Below are 15,620 nucleotides of genomic sequence, written 5' to 3'. Positions count from 1 at the left end.
CCCCCCCCCTCCCCGCCTGGCTGAAGTAATGCTACTAACTAAAGGCTGGTTGGGTGGCTAATTCTCTTCCTACTGGGGTTTTCTTTTTGTAGATGGCCGACCCGGACCTCGTCAACAACGGCAAAGTCCACACCGGCGCCGCCTACTCCATCTCCAAGGCCGCCGTCAACCTCGCCGTGGCAAAGTACAACGCCCGCCTGGCCGACCAGGGCGTCCTCGTCTTCGCCCTGTCCCCCGGCGTCGTGTCGACCTGGGACCCCTCGAGCCCCGAACCTGCGGCCGTCCAGAACCTTCGCCAAATGGTCCCCGGCTGGTCTGGGCCCCTGACACCCACCGAGTCCGCCGACGCCTGTCTCAAGGTCATTCAAACATTTAGCGTCGAAAACGGCAACGGAGGTTCTTTCGTCAGTCACCACGGCACCAAGGAATGGTTGTAGAATCAGGTACCCGGCAGAAATGATGATGATGATGTCAATCATTTATATCCTGTTCCCAATTTACTTTTCATATTCGAAAAGTAGTAGAAGAAGAAGAAGAATCCTCCCCTAGAAACGGGCTCGACGAATCTTACCCACTTGACGTTATCTACCGACCTGGATATCTACCATGTACCTACCATGTACCTACCATGTACCCACCCACCTATCCATCTATCACCCAGCACTCGCACTTACCTGTAGGCTGTAGGTAATTGGTTTCTCTCCGTCCAGTACGACAAATATCGTTCGCCATGTCGCAGTGACAAGACAAATATACTTACTAGGCATGTAGAAACTTCTACGATATCGAGGCACCTAAGGGTAGTTAGGCATATCGTGTCTCTCTCGACCTGTTGGTGCGGCATTCATTCAGGCTATCTGTCTGTCTGTCTTACTCGATGACTGAGACGAGTACAAACAAAAGCCGAACGGAGGGAGAAAATGTTGTGTCACATCCACACCCTTTATTAACTAGGTACCTGGGTAGATGCCATCCTCACCTCAGGTATCGCCATGACCTTTTGATACCGCATACAAAGAAAGAATCTACACATACTCCCTCCTCCCTCTCTCTCCGTCATCATACTGTCATACCTACATTTGACTGTGACTTAATAGGTACTTGTAGCTAGTGCTCACGTACTCTTCCATGAACCATCCCAAACTTGCCCGATGAAATACTCATGCCAGCCATAATACCATAATCACTATACAATACATCCCAAGACACTCATTTGCTTGGTAGCTCATGTACTTTTTTTCATGCTCCAAGGATAATGCAAGCACAAAGAAACCCCAAGGCTGCTTGGTAGTTTATGATCCCACAGTTTTACCATCACAATCTGGAATTTTCAAACCAGCTTTCAACTTCCTTCCTGGATCCATGAGACCCCATTTGTCCTCCCATTCCTTTCCCGGGGTATTGTACACGACTTTCCAAGGCTCGTCAAATGCTTCAAACCTGGCACACACACAAATGTTAGACCACCAACGAGCACTCCATGACAGTCGCGACTTACCAAAAATAATCCGTGCCATTGGACAATGCCTGACACACCCAATCATTCATAAAAGTATTCATGCCATCAACCCCGGCTACAGATCCGCTTTGCCCAGGTGAACAATCACCGTCTGTGCCACCACAATCGGTTCCTCCACCACTGGGCCAACCGGTCTCACTGATCAGTTGTTTCACGTTTGGAAGACTCTCAGTCAGGATCACATCATGGGTCTGCCAAAAGTCATATGTCCAGCCCGCAGCCACTTCGGCAGTGACCCCAGCAAAGAACGGATGAATATTGGACATAACGTAATCCACAACCTGTACAAGTTGTGCGTTCCAATTATCACCCAGATCCGACGTTGCTATTGGCAGATCGTATCCGTTGCTCTTGAATTTGGATCTGGCATCAGTCAAGATATCAATCAACTCTTGCTCGGACTGTGATTTATCTTCTCCTGCGCGGTACAGTGCTTCGTTGCCGATAATGACGCCTTTGAAAATAGAGTGATCCTTGGTGTTTGCTAAGATCTTGTACATCTGGTCCATCTGTCGATCGGTAGTGGTTTGGTTGGTGTCTATCCATACTCCCATCCACAGTTTCATATCGGTCAATCCGAGTCGATCAATTGCATGCAACACCATCTCGGTTTGGTTGCAATCTGTGCCATACAGACGAACAACATTCGTCAGCTGAGATAGGACTGCCATGTCTCGGGTCACGTTGTTTTGCGAAGGTGGATATGTGTGACACAATGGGTATTGGGTACCCCAGGGGGTATAGTCCATGCCTGGGAAGACTTTGTGGAGATCCTTGTTGTTCATGAGCGCCTGAATCTCGGGCGAGTCTTTGCTCAGATCGCCATTGTTTGCAGTATCCGTGGATGCGTTGTTGGTGTCGCCACTAGAACTGGAATCACCGTCGGAATTGCGTGTCCCCAGGACGCCTCCAACAATGGCACCGACGATTGCGAGGACAACGAACAGTCCAATGCCAATACCCACCCACCGTCGCATCTTCCGCTTGCCCTGGGTTTGTTGCGCTAACCAGTCACTCTTCTCGGCCTTTGTGCCATTCCCAACGGGGTCATATGAACCACTGGAAGTCACATTCTTGGCCCTGCGCCCAAAAAGACCACCCAAGACCCCAACAGTTCCAGCACCAGCGGCTGCTGCTGCAGGGCCTGAACTATCAGCACCGTTTGGTCTATTGTCCATCTGCTGGGCATGGGAGAACTCCTCATCACCATCGTCGAGAATGTTGTTCGGGTTGATATGCGCTTGGTTCATGATATTCGCTGAGCTGAGTGATGGATTGTAAGGAGTCTGGTAGGGTGAGTCTTGGTAGCCTAAGTAGGACATAGGTCGATTATGACCTCCGCCGTAATCGTCAAGTGGTATGCTTCTGCCAGAAAAGGCCGAAGATCTTGGACCAGGTGAACCACTTGGAGGGGTCGCGGCTCCCGCGGCGAGAGCAAACGATGAGCCATAGGAGTTGCGCGAAGGCAGTTGCGATGGGGGCAATTCTTGCAGAGACGGGCTGGGGTCTCGACCATAGGCTGAGCTGTAAGGAGTGTAGGACTGAGGTACTGATCGCATGGCCTCTATACCACTTTCACGGGGATGAGTGTCTGCCACACCTCGCGCTATTGTGTTCATACCACCACCAACAACTTGATCCCCGTAATTGTCCGCGCCGGTGGTGACGTCGGAATAAGGCCGGTAGGGTTGTGAATAGCCAGGATTGTCTCTTGACAGTCGGGTCGGGCTACTTCTATGAGGTGGAGGAGGTGGTGCCGGTAAGTCGTCGAAATCGGCCTCTTGGTATTGGGTTCTGGTAGGAGAAGAATCATTCAGAAGGTGTGTGTCTTGAGGGATGGGTCGTCTTCGTGGTGATGTTGAGGGGGAGGATGGCGCTGGCACACGCTGGGGTGACGAGGGTGTATATTCAGGTGGTGGAGAGGTGATGGTCCTGGTAAGGCTGTCTTCAAAAGCATGAGGTTGATATGGCTGGTAATCCTGGCCTTGCATCTGCAAATCATTCTGGTCGTCATTGTGTTCAAAGGAAAAGGTCCTGCCGGTGGACATTGTATATTCTCACTGTCACCACCCGTTATGGCGCGGACCCTTGGTTGATATTGTGTGCGAGTCTATTGAGAATGAATGTGGGTTTAATTCGGCGAGAGTCTGGATTGTAACGGAGGAGGAAGCGAATGTGAGGACTGGGCAGCAACGCTGTGTCAACGGCCCCTCGAGAGTGCAGCCCGCAGAGGCAGAAGCTGCATAGGCGGGAGGATGGTATTCTTGGACGGGGCGCAGTTCAATGCGAATGGGCGCAGGTGAAGCTGGGATGAGACAGGCAGAGACCAAGTGGTCAGATCTATTGTAGTCACTCCAAGGTGTGAACGAGGGTGGTGAGCGTAAGACCAGGACACTCAGACCTGGACTGTGCAGCAAAGGGAGACGGCAAAAGCAGAACACACCAACACCATGATTGTCTGTTACAGCGACTTGATTCAAGCGTGATAAACTTGGATCGGGGGATTCTGTTGCTAGTGAGACAAGCCCACTAGCCGCCCCTAAATCAAGCACCAATCGCATGTCAGGTACAACAGGTGCGGACTGGGGTCTGACAGAAGTCCGGCCTCTCTCGTGATGTGGATGGCGGTGCAACAGGATTGTGAGGCAATAACCTCCTCATTAATCGCACGCCCTAGATATCAGCCTAGTCGTCGTCGTTCTCGTTCTCGTTGTCGTCGTCCTCTGTATCAATCCGTGCGGTGCGGCCCATTCGATCGATCTCGAACGGGAGGGAGGGAGTCCGTGCGAAGCCTCGGCATAAAGTTTATCCACCTCCGCGCGCAATTAAAGACGGGGCACGGAGGATGTAGGCTAGTTCATACGAGTCTGACGATAAGGCATATAGCAAAGGTAGCTACAGTCATGGTCATCCGTACCCGGCACTGAGCTGAATCATGGCTGCAACCACATCTCCAAAGCCAAACGGAGAATTTCATTTGTAAACGGGACTCTGGAAACTGTCTGTAATTGCATACCTACTGTATTCACTGGTATGTTGCATTCTCCCTGGTCCTTGATGGATTCTCGGTGGACGTCACTCCTAATCTCTCGCCATTCGACCATCAACCCTTATGTCCATCGGCATTGTGCGCCTCACCAAAGCATCGCTTCACACTGGTTCTCACTCGACCTTGACCGCTTTCACGAAGCTCCCACAGCTGAACTCCTCACCCACACAACGATCTTGCCCCGAAGAGCTTCGGTCATTCGTCCTGGGTACTGTCATTACCTCCAGTTGTCTCCGATAGGTTTGCCGCGGTTGGACTTCGTTGCCTCGATGGTGTACCGACAAGAGCTTTGCGGCGTTTACGAGAATGAGATTCTTCGTCACTAGAAGAACCTTCTTCCTCGCGGCTGAAATCGCCGGCTGCGTTTGTGCTTTCTTCGTGTTCGGACTCGGAGCCGTCATCACTAACCATCTTGGTACGCTTCAGGGGACTGGTGCTCAAGGCACTGTTAAGAAATCCTCCTCCCGTCTGTACTCGTTGTGTGATGGGCTCACCGTTAGGCGTAGCTAGGTTGAGATTCACCAGCTTGGGGAGATCCAGGGCCTGAATGACAAATTTCGCATAAAAGTCGTCATCCTGATCGTAGATCTTGTAGTTCATGAATTTGACTTTCTTGAATCGTGTCGAGCTCTTACTGGTAGTGATAGAAGGAGCATTATCGTTTGGTCGAGCAATATCTTCATTCTCTCCCGCTCTGTGCCAACCACCTGCGTATTGTGACTCGCCCAACACGACGCAACGCCGAATCAGTACCACTATCTGACCCCCTGGGGTGGTGTGCTTTGTGTTTGTTGCATTCTTCAAAGCATCGGTGATCTCATCGACTTCGCAATCAGTGGACTTGTCCGAATGTTGACTGCCGAGGGAGAGGTCCAAGTCTGATAACATAGCTTCAATGCCTCTTTCTGTAAACATCCACGGTTTGACCACAACATTGGATGAGCTCTCCCCTACTCTTTCAATAGAATGGCGGCCTTTTACAACGACATTCTGCTGGCTAGGATTGAGAAGTTGCGCGTAATCGGCTTTCTTTTGACCACTAATGTAGATCAAGGCTCCGAAAGTGAAGGGAAGCTTCTCCGTGGACTGTTCGCTTGGCTTGGCGACTGCTTCATCAACACGGTTGAGAGGGTTCCGGAATGAGGAGCGCAGGTCATAGCGATGCTTCTTGTGAGGAGTACCCACGAGATGGTCGTAGGCAGAGCCGAAATCGATCTTGATATGGAATTGCTCTCCATCCTTAGCCAAAACTTTGCTGCTAATGACTCGGGCTCGTGACGGTGTGCCGATGCTCTGATTGCCAAACTCGACATAATCTTTCCCATCTGCCGATATTAAAGTCACCTTGAACCCATGTGCTTCCGGCATTTTGAGATGTTTTTGGGATCAGAAGCTAGGATACGATGACCGTAGGAAGTATGGTATGAGATTGATTGATAGTCGAATGTTTTCTGTCGTCCAGGAAAAGCAAATGATGATTCGAAACTTTAAATACGTTTGATGCTGATTCACCCCGGCTCTTGTGCTAAGTGATGCACTTCATCAAATACATTGCTGCCTTGCGGGGCTAGCTTGTGGATGAACAAAGCCGACTAAAGTGGTACTTCACTCGGCGGAAGGACAAGCAGCAAATCATGACGCGAAATCCTTGTTTCGTTGTCGAGTTTTCTCAACCGATCGCTCTTTCAAACCACAAAGGATGAACTGCTTGCGAGACATACGTTGTCCTGCAAAGCCGTCGTCCAAGGGCGAATAATCGTGTCCCCGCTGAGTTTCCTCATGTTTTAGGCACTGCAATCTCATATCCAAGCAGGACTTCGGTCGATGCTCCTTCCCAGCCTCGGTTACCACCGGCTGAGAGCATGAAACGACACGCTGGGTCAAGATAGAGATGGGATACTGTGCCCGTTCGGTGCCCGGGGACAATTAAGAAAGGAACAGCTGATCGCTGCCCCTGAGATTCTTTCAGGTCGTACAATCGAAGAATATCGTGTGAAGCGCAGATGAGATGGCGTCCGTTCGGCATAGCCTTAACTGATGTAACTGCTCCACTGCCATTGGGAAATCGAAACACCCGCTCTGATGTTTTCAATCCTTTCCGTAGATCATATTCTTCCACAGTATTGTTGCGGCGACCCGCGTAGATGCAGTTGCCATCAACTGACCAACAGGCACTCAGACACCAAGGAGGTGTATTCCTTGGAAGCACTCGTGCAACTGGTTTCGGTTGTCTGCGATCCCAGACACGAATGGCACCGTCAATAGATGTGGCTAGGAATGTCGAATCTGAGGTGGGAGGTGCGTCGGCGTCTTCTGCAAATGCTTGCTCATCAGGCTGCTTCTCCATGTCATCCGTATGCGGCAGGCCATTCGCAAGAGGCTGTTCATGAGTGTTCGGACCGCCGTTGGTCATGATTTTAGAATTATCATCAAGATCTGCGATCAGCTGTGGTACTGTCGATGATTCGCCAGTTGACTCCATGGCATCTTGCATTTCATGGTCGATCAGTTCTTCTGGTCGCGATTCATTTGCCAAGGCACGACTCATCTCGTCATCTGCATCAACGAAAGCGTCGGTTAAATCACCGCCATTTCCCATCACAGCCGTCCCACCGTCGCCAAAGAGGTCGTCATCACCGTCACCGAACAACGAGTCTGGTGTGGCAACGCTTGGTTGCTCTTGGGTCGTTTGATTGGGAAGCTGTTCGCTTTTGATACCATTAGTCTTGACGTCTGTGGAAGAAAATGTTCCATTCGGGACGATGACTTCGCCTGATTCTGGAGGAACCGGCACCGAAGACATAGGGCGTGATTCAATTGCTGAGATTTGACTAGCACTCGCTGCAAAGGTCGTTCGTACTTGCCCCGTTTCCAAGTCCCAATCAAGTACAGTCTTATCCCAACTGCCGGAAAGTAAACTCCGCTCATCAGAAGATAGTGTCAGAACAGAGACAGCAGACGTGTGCTTTTTGAGAAGCGCAATCTCTCTGCCCTCGTCGTGTCTGATCGACTGTAATCGGATGGGACCTGAAGCCGTGCCAGAAAGCAACCACAGACCCTGACTGTGGCAAGCTAGTGAGTACACCGGCGATATATTCTGAGTCGTTTGAGGTCTGGCGTCCCAGTTTTCCCAATATGACATAAGCACTCCTGCTTTGACGACACTGTCAACAAATGGATGCCGCTGGGCTACTGTAAGGGCTAGTTTATTGTTGACCGTGTCGACCCAATTGAACTTTCGAATATATCCGTCAGAGCCTCCACTGAACACCCATCGCATGTCGCCTGTGGCGCAAACAGCGTTGATCGAAGTGCTCTGTGGAGCAGCTATTGTGGGAACGATATCGTAAGTTGAAGCGTCGAGGTATTCTGGTGATATTTTGGCGCGAGCCGCAGCTTCGCGAGCCTCATCAGGCTGCATAGCAGAGGACTGTTGCCCCTCTTGTGTGGCGGACGGTTCCCCCGGTGCTTCTTCGTTATCTGATTTTTGACTACCACCAGACTGGCTTCCTGCTTCATCGTCGTCGTCGCCGTCGCCATCTCCCTCGCCGTCCCCTTCGCCCTCATCCTCGCCTTCACCATCATCCGCGTCGGCTTCTAAGTCACCGTCACCATCTTGATCGCCTTCTCCCTCGCCATCGTTGTCGGGATCGCCTTCGTCGAGATCCTGCATTGTCTCGTCATTGTCGTTATCATTATCATTATCGAAGTCGTCCTGGGACCTGTCATCATCTTCGTCAAAGGCCCCCATCTTTGGCTAATAAAAAAAGAATATCCAAATGGCCTCGCCATGTACCAAAACGAGAGCGACTCGAAAGAGACACAAAACAGACGTCGGAGTCGAAGGTTTTCGTGGTCTGTGATTGGCAATTTGACAGCGCGTTGCCGGTTTCGCGCTAGGGTGCATTATATAAGCCGTTGGTGGCATTTCCCCTGTCAGACAGCAATTTCCGGAGTTGCACAGTAGAACTAGAGCAGTATTGTGTAGTCAGACTGAATTTGTGCTTTTGCTTGGAACTTGCTCGTCTCTCCTGAACTTTGAGATCAACCGCCAACTCTATGTCCTCACCTCCAAAGGGCGCAGTATTGTGTGCAAGATCATTCATATTGCGACGCCAATGTGGATGCTTCACACAGTGAACGATTGTGTCAAGTCTTCATGAGCGTTTCAAGGTAGTACGCGCAATTCCTGTCAATGAGGTCGCGCAAACAAATAGACCGGGATTGGACAGCAAACATGGTTGAATATCAGACGCAAAGACATCCGCTGAGCACCTTCAGACTGTTAATCGCCCTACACCAAGATAAAGAGATTCACTGGCTCAGTATGCTGCGTTGAAGCTTTGACTCCCCCAACCTAGTGAAGGTGTTCTTGATTTACTTTCGTTTCAGTTTTCACCCTCTTTTCATCCTTGAGAGCCTCCCTTCACTCCCCCGTCAAAGGATGATCGGTCACAATATGGCACGGGGTGGCCGTTCAAGAGGCCAACGTGGCCAGGCTCGAGGTGCAGGAGTCTCAACCCGTGAGTCAGACATCTTTCACCTGTCTCATCTTCCACTTCGTACTGTGGACCAAGGCTGATGATTTCAGGCAACTACCAAGAACCAGATTCATCTGACAACGGTGGTGAGAATTCCCTACCCGAATCACGCCTCATGCCTCATGTGTTCTTTGAACACCACCCAAGCCGCAGACACCGAATGCACTGACTTCTTCAGATATGAATGCAAATCTCCCTGAACGATTTCGAGGCGGTGGTGCCAGACGCAACTATCATGCTGCAGCAACAACCAATTCCAGCGCGGGGTTTGACATGACCTTGAATCTCGACATTCGTGAATATTCCAACAAACAGGAGAGCATCAAGGCCACCTCAGATCAAGACGACTGGTTGTCGATGCCCGAGTTTCCCACCGCGGAGGAACTTCTTGGTGATGGGCCCCAGCTACTCGCAAACAAAATCAAACGCCCCTACAAGAGCAAAGAAAAGTATCTGAAGATACATTATGACTTGCAGCGAGAAGACGCGATTGGCAGCCTAAGAGATGCTCTACAAGAGTTCCGCAGTGACCCGACGATGAATGATACGCATGATTTCTCCATATACGATCAGGTCTACATCGTCGGCTTCACCTTTCCACGGCGAAGCCTGGCCGCACGTGTTCGATTCTCAACCCGACGTGCAGGTAAACGTATAAGTTGGTCCACGAGCAAGAGATTGGTTTCGGGTTCGATTGTTGTTTTGATGCGCGCAAAGGACAAGCGCGTTGATCTGTCTCGGCTTATTGTAGCAGTTGTGGCGGCAAGACCTCTTTCTGGTGTTGAACTCGACACCCCCGAAATCGATCTGACCTTCACTGACACTGAGGCTGTACAAATTGACCCCCAAGAAGAATTCATCATGCTAGAGTCGAAGCAGGGCTATTACGAGGCTTATCGACATACTCTGAGGGCGCTGCAGAAGCTCAGTCAGGAGACGTGAGTTGCAACTGAACAATACTCTTCCGTGATACTAAAAAGCATGAATAGATTTCCTTTGGCCGACCACATCTGCAAATTGGACCCTTCCGTCCGACCACCTGCGTATATTGAACACAATCCAGTCCTTGATCTCAGTGCAGCTGCAAAGATTGGCCAGAAGAAGGACTATGAGAAGGTTAACGTCCTTCAAAATTGGCCGGCTACTCCGAAAGACTCGCTCGATGACACGCAATGGGAGGCCCTTCGAGACTTAATCACGAAGCGACTTGCTATCATTCAAGGTCCTCCTGGCACGGGAAAGACTTACGTGTCAAAAGTAGCGGTGGAAATCTTGCTACGTAACCGAAAGAGCAATGACCCCCCAATCATTATTGCTGCACAGACAAATCATGCGTTGGATCAGCTGCTCGGACACATCTCCCTCTTCGAGCCTGAGTACGTCCGTCTTGGGGGTAGAAGCACAAGTCCAGAAGTCAAGCAACATGCACTGTTTGAAGTTCGGCAGAAAGATCGCATCAATTTGGTTCCTGGTGGTGTCTTGGGTCGCTCCAACGCCCTTCTCTCGAAGCAGTCCAAATTGATGTGTGAGATTCTTGAACCATTCACCAAACCTGGTTCGGATCCTTACTCAACTGAACAAAAATCTGGTCCCAAAGTCCTTCAGCAGCTGGGCGTTTTGACCGAAGCTCAAGTCAAGTCTTTGGAAGATGGCGCTTCGCAGTGGGTCTCAGCAAGTGACAGTATGGATGGCCCGATTCGACTGTGGCTTGATAGAGCGCTCATCCCTTTCGAGGTCAAGTACGCCAAGGAAGACTATGGCTTTCAGGAGGTCGAAGACGAAGATCTCGAATTCGAACAGTTAAGAGAGAATGAAGATTCGCATGGTGTCAACGACGAAGAGGACATAGAGCTTCTCAAAGGTCCTTGGGTCGGAATTTCTGAGAGATTCACCGTCCGGCCTGCCTCATCGAGCGATATCGCCAAAGCCACCAGACTGTTAGATTCGGTCTCGGACCTATGGCAAGTCCCAGACCACTTACGTGCGGCCATGTTTTCAGTCATTCAGACGAGGGCCAAATCCTCAATGGCCAGACAGTTCCGTGAATGCGCAGCAATGTATGAGAAGTTGATTCGCGACAATCAAGTTGGAAAATGGGAGCAAGATTCCATCTATCTCAAACGAGCACCCATAATTGGCATGACCACAACTGGCTTCAGCAAATATCGTGGCCTCATTTCGTCGCTCAAGCCCAAGATCATTCTCATCGAAGAAGCGGCAGAAGTCCTCGAGGCACCTGTCACCGTGGCTTGCATTGAGTCACTAGAGCATTTGATCCTAGTCGGTGACCACCAACAGCTCCAAGGACACTGCAGTCTCCAAGATTTGGAAAACGACCCATTCTATCTGAACGTATCGCTGTTCGAGCGGCTTGTGAGCAACAATATGCCCTACAAGACTCTTCTCCAGCAACGAAGAATGGAACCCGAGTTTCGACGCCTCATCCAGGACCTCTATCCTAAGCTAAGTGACCACCCCAGTGTACTCAATCGGAGCGTGGAACCCTGGGGCATGGGTCCGCTCAAATCATTCTTCTTTGACCACAGATGGTCTGAGTATAAAGACGATTCACTCTCGACCTACAACGAAGTTGGTCCAACTGTGATTCCCTTGGTGGTAAGGTAATTTTCGCTGACAACAAGTAGGAAGAAGCAAAATTCATCGCTGGATTCTATCGCCACTTGAATAAGAACGGCGTTCAACCACACCAGATCACGGTGCTAACCTTTTACAACGGACAACGAAAGAAACTGCTCAAAGAGCTGCGATTGTTAGCAGACATCACAGCAGGGTACCTTCAGGTCAAGACGGTGGATAGTTATCAAGGAGAGGAGAACGACATTGTCATCCTGTCACTTACTCGGAGCAACGAAGAAGGCAAGATTGGCTTCCTCGCCAACATCAATCGTGTCTGTGTGGCCCTGTCCCGGGCTAGGCTGGGCTTTTATATGTTTGGGAACTCTCACTCGTTGATGGCCGGTTGCGATCTATGGTACAATGTCATCAAGCGAATGAGTATAGCCAAGCGAATGGGCCAGGTCCTACCAGTACAGTGCAAGACTCACCAAGAGACCCTCTGCATCCAGTATCCCCAAGAATGGGCCAAGACAGATGGTGGCTGCTTCAAAGTCTGTTCGGAGAAACTTGCCTGTGGTCATTCTTGTCCATTGCGATGCCATCCTTTTTCCCACAACAAATTCCAATGTCCCGAGCCGTGCACGAAGACTTTACCGTGTGGTCATGGGTGCGAACATAACTGTTCCGAGCCATGTTATTGTTGTTGCGCCGAGTTCGCAAAGTATCAAGCCTTGAGATCTCAAGAGATCTGGACCGAGCTCGACGCGGAGGGTATCAAGAAAGGGGTGCAGGAGGTCCGAATGTTTAAAGAAGCAAATGGTCAGAGTATTCCCTCTCATGGCAGCAACATTCACTCACAGCCGCAGATTCCTAAACCGCGCAATACTGGACCTTCATACCGCGATGCAGTTGTTGCGCCTGAAGATGAGGCCCCGCTTCGCACGTCACCCGAAAAGCCAAAGCCTGGTTCCAAGCAGAATGGCAATGTGAACCCGACAGCGATGCGCACCGTCGAGACGCGTCAACTATCCCCAGAAAAGCAGCAGAACCGAAAGGAACGATGGACCAAGTTTGCCAAGGGTGGTGTAGAAACGGATGATCAGCGATTGGTCGATCTGTCCGAGTCACAATCTAGACGAGAAGCACGATTAAATGATGAGCAAGATGATGGGCTAGAGCAAGCCAGTACGCTACTGCCTTATCCAAATACACGCACAGCAGCTATTGCACAAGAGACCATTAAGACTCTTCCAGGTGGTCGGAATAGATTCTTGCATGATTTTCAACCAGAGGCTGTACGAGGTCGAGGCGCGTCGAATCGGTTGAGGTTGATGAACGGAGGTCAACATGGCGACACTGACAGCGCACAAGCGAGCAAGAACGCAAGCCAAGCCATGTTGCTAGAGGGTGGAACAACAGATTGGAATGGTCTACCACCAGTGTCGAATTGTGACAGTGTCAAAATTGGCAAGGCAAGTGGTACATTGATTGATCTCCAGGACCTTGATTCCTACTATCGTGATTGACAAGTTGAAGATCCTGTTCACCTCTGGCCATGTCTTGTGGCAGTACACAGCTACTTTACACCGCTTTGACCGGGCGTGATAAAGGTAGATTTGGCCTGTAATGTATCGTATTCCTGGTCAGAAAATGGGACAATGCCACAATTCACTTCCATAGACGGACGGTGGTGGTATCATCCCATCCTGGTTCTCGGGCGAATCATATGTTTCAGACGTAATTAATCAATCATTCCGGGGCCGAATCGCAGAACGAAGTTCGTATCCGTTGATGAAAGAGGAATTTACATCCGCCGTGTCATTTGTTACGAGTAGTTCCATTGATGAGGAGCCGGAGAAATGGGAGGAGAAAAGTGTCCGTCTGACTTCCCTGCATTTGTGACCTTCAGGTAGGGGACACTGAAGCCACCGTCACCACCGACCGTCGGTGACAATGATAAATGACATCTCTTTTTTTCTTCTCTCGATGGTGTCATTATGGAACTTGGCTGATTCGTACATGGATAAATAGCTGACCCAGGTACCAAGGTAGGTATTTGTATTTGTAGGTCCTCGCTCCGTCCATTACGTCTGATAACATCAGACACACCAGTTTACCTCTACGATATCCGCTTCTTGTACATACAGTACAACTCCTACTCGTACTACCACTCACTTCCGACGACGCCAAGAGTTCCCATACCACTTGTATACCTTGGACCTTTGGACCTCGGATGTACTGTACCTGAGTAAGTGAATCCCGAGAGCTAGCTACCCGAGTGAAAGGACGCCTTCTCCGGTCCCTAGGCAAGTCCGTGGCTGACAGAGTCAAGTTTTCGTAGATTATTGTACACAAAATCGTTGGTTTGCGAAGCTAAGAACCGAGCGTACCAACATCGCTCAACGGTCAAACGACAACATCAACATCCACCACCACCACAGTACAACATTAGCAAACACCGACGAACGATGGCGTCCGCTACACAGGTCCAATCCTTCCGCGAAATGCTCGGTGAACCGACCCTCACGGCGTCGCCGAAGGATAGCACATTGATCATTATCGACGCGCAGAACGAGTACGTTACCCTGGCCCTTTATTTCCCTTATCAAGCACCTGGTACCCGCGTGTGTGTTTTCGTGTGTGTTCGTAAGTTTTTCGGGTACCATGGGTGGACACCTCCGACGACCAACGAACACGATCGATCGATCGATACCTCTCTCGGGTAACTAGTTAACTTGGTTTCAGATACGCTCAGGGACATCTGAAAACCGTCAATGTCGAATCGACTCGCAAGGCCATTGCGTCGTTGCTCGAGAAGTACCGCGCGGCAGGTGACGGGAAGAACATAGTTCACGTCGTCCACAAGGTTCCTGACGGTGAGTATCTAACTAGAACGTTACTTGCCTGGGTATATATATATACCTTGAACCCCTTTTTGACAAATACCGAGTTTCTTACTTCAGGTACTTCGGTACTTTCGAAGACCTACGGGAGTATCTATCTCACTCCCCTTTTTTGTCTCCCATCTTGGCCTCCTCCCTTCCTCGTTCCCTCGCTCCCTGCTCCTCTCTCTCTCTCTCTCTCTCTCTCTCTCTCTCTCTCTCTCTCTCTCTCTCTCTCTCTCTCTCTCTCAGCTTGTCACCACCTATTACTTACGAGCTAAGCCAAGCTAAGCTAAGCCTCGCCTTCTCATCCACTCGTCGCGGAAGCATTGTTTTACCCGGTTGATACCTGTCAACTGTAAACTGCTTTTCGTGTTCCAAAAACCCCCCTGCGGATATTACCTCTGCGAAAGTCATGCGAAAGTCAATCACCACGCGTGTCCTTGCGCTTAACTGACGCCGCCACGTACGCTGACGGTGAACGACGAACAGGAGCACCGATCTTCACGCCCAACACCATTCTGGCCGAAGAGTTCGACGAACTCAAGCCGCGGCCGGGGGAGAAGATCGTCCAGAAGGAGCTGGTGTCGTCGTTCGCCAACACCGACCTCCACGACTACCTCACCGGCCTGGGCGACCGGGGCAGAAAGACCGTCCTGACGGGGTACATGGCGCACGTGTGCGTGAGCACCACCGCCCGCGCCGGAGCCGACCTGGGCTACGAAGTCGTCCTGGCCGGCGACGCCATCGGAGATCGAGACATTCCCGGGTTCACCGGTCCCGAAGTCACCGACGCGGTGTTGAAGGAGTTGGGAGACGCTTTTGGCACCGTCGTCCGCAGTGAGGATGTCAAGTAGGTGGGTGGGTGGGTGGATCACGATCACCTCCTCACCACTCACCATCACTGTGCAACGGTCCATCCACCGCCGACATACCTTCCTAAGCATATGTAGATAGGGGTACAGGGACGCGCGTACAGGTGTGGGTATGAGCATGAGCATGAGCATGAGAATGACTGAAATTTAAAACAAAAAAAAAAACAAAAAAAAAAA

General features: G+C 50.6%; 6 protein-coding genes across 6 annotated transcripts in view; 3 read left to right on the top strand and 3 right to left on the bottom strand.

The window, feature by feature from the left end:
* The window catches only part of PV08_01194 (uncharacterized protein), a gene marked incomplete at both ends in the record, with an annotated part of 1,096 nt that extends 659 nt beyond the window's left edge, over nucleotides 1-437 (top strand). Inside the window, one exon of the mRNA XM_016375559.1 lies at nucleotides 93-437. Coding sequence (XP_016240835.1) covers nucleotides 93-437 — 345 coding nt within the window. The remainder of the gene's footprint in view (nucleotides 1-92) is intronic.
* An 855-nt stretch (nucleotides 438-1,292) lies between these two features.
* On the bottom strand, nucleotides 1,293-3,567 carry PV08_01193 (uncharacterized protein; the record flags this gene model as incomplete). The annotated part of the gene is made up of 2 exons (XM_016375558.1): nucleotides 1,293-1,440; nucleotides 1,499-3,567. 2 exons carry the CDS (start codon nucleotides 3,565-3,567, stop codon nucleotides 1,293-1,295), a joined length of 2,217 nt encoding a protein of 738 aa, XP_016240834.1.
* Nucleotides 3,568-4,763: 1,196 nt separating this feature from the next.
* Nucleotides 4,764-5,936, bottom strand: PV08_01192 (uncharacterized protein; the record flags this gene model as incomplete). The annotated part of the gene is made up of 1 exon (XM_016375557.1): nucleotides 4,764-5,936. The coding sequence occupies one exon, from the start codon at nucleotides 5,934-5,936 to the stop codon at nucleotides 4,764-4,766; it is 1,173 nt and encodes a 390-aa protein (XP_016240833.1).
* A 409-nt stretch (nucleotides 5,937-6,345) lies between these two features.
* On the bottom strand, nucleotides 6,346-8,319 carry PV08_01191 (uncharacterized protein; the record flags this gene model as incomplete). The annotated part of the gene is made up of 1 exon (XM_016375556.1): nucleotides 6,346-8,319. The coding sequence occupies one exon, from the start codon at nucleotides 8,317-8,319 to the stop codon at nucleotides 6,346-6,348; it is 1,974 nt and encodes a 657-aa protein (XP_016240832.1).
* Nucleotides 8,320-9,289: 970 nt separating this feature from the next.
* Nucleotides 9,290-13,212, top strand: PV08_01190 (uncharacterized protein; the record flags this gene model as incomplete). Its single annotated transcript, XM_016375555.1, has 3 exons — nucleotides 9,290-10,047; nucleotides 10,099-11,698; nucleotides 11,755-13,212. The coding sequence occupies 3 exons, from the start codon at nucleotides 9,290-9,292 to the stop codon at nucleotides 13,210-13,212; spliced, it is 3,816 nt and encodes a 1,271-aa protein (XP_016240831.1).
* A 942-nt stretch (nucleotides 13,213-14,154) lies between these two features.
* On the top strand, nucleotides 14,155-15,425 carry PV08_01189 (uncharacterized protein; the record flags this gene model as incomplete). The annotated part of the gene is made up of 3 exons (XM_016375554.1): nucleotides 14,155-14,261; nucleotides 14,432-14,562; nucleotides 15,061-15,425. The coding sequence occupies 3 exons, from the start codon at nucleotides 14,155-14,157 to the stop codon at nucleotides 15,423-15,425; spliced, it is 603 nt and encodes a 200-aa protein (XP_016240830.1).
* Nucleotides 15,426-15,620: the final 195 nt, after the last annotated feature.

This window comes from Exophiala spinifera, assembly GCF_000836115.1.
Source record: "Exophiala spinifera strain CBS 89968 unplaced genomic scaffold supercont1.1, whole genome shotgun sequence".
In the NCBI taxonomy this organism is placed as follows: Eukaryota; Fungi; Ascomycota; class Eurotiomycetes; order Chaetothyriales; family Herpotrichiellaceae; genus Exophiala; species Exophiala spinifera.
Note: the sequence above shows the minus strand (reverse complement) of the source record. Positions and strands in the feature narration are given on the sequence as shown.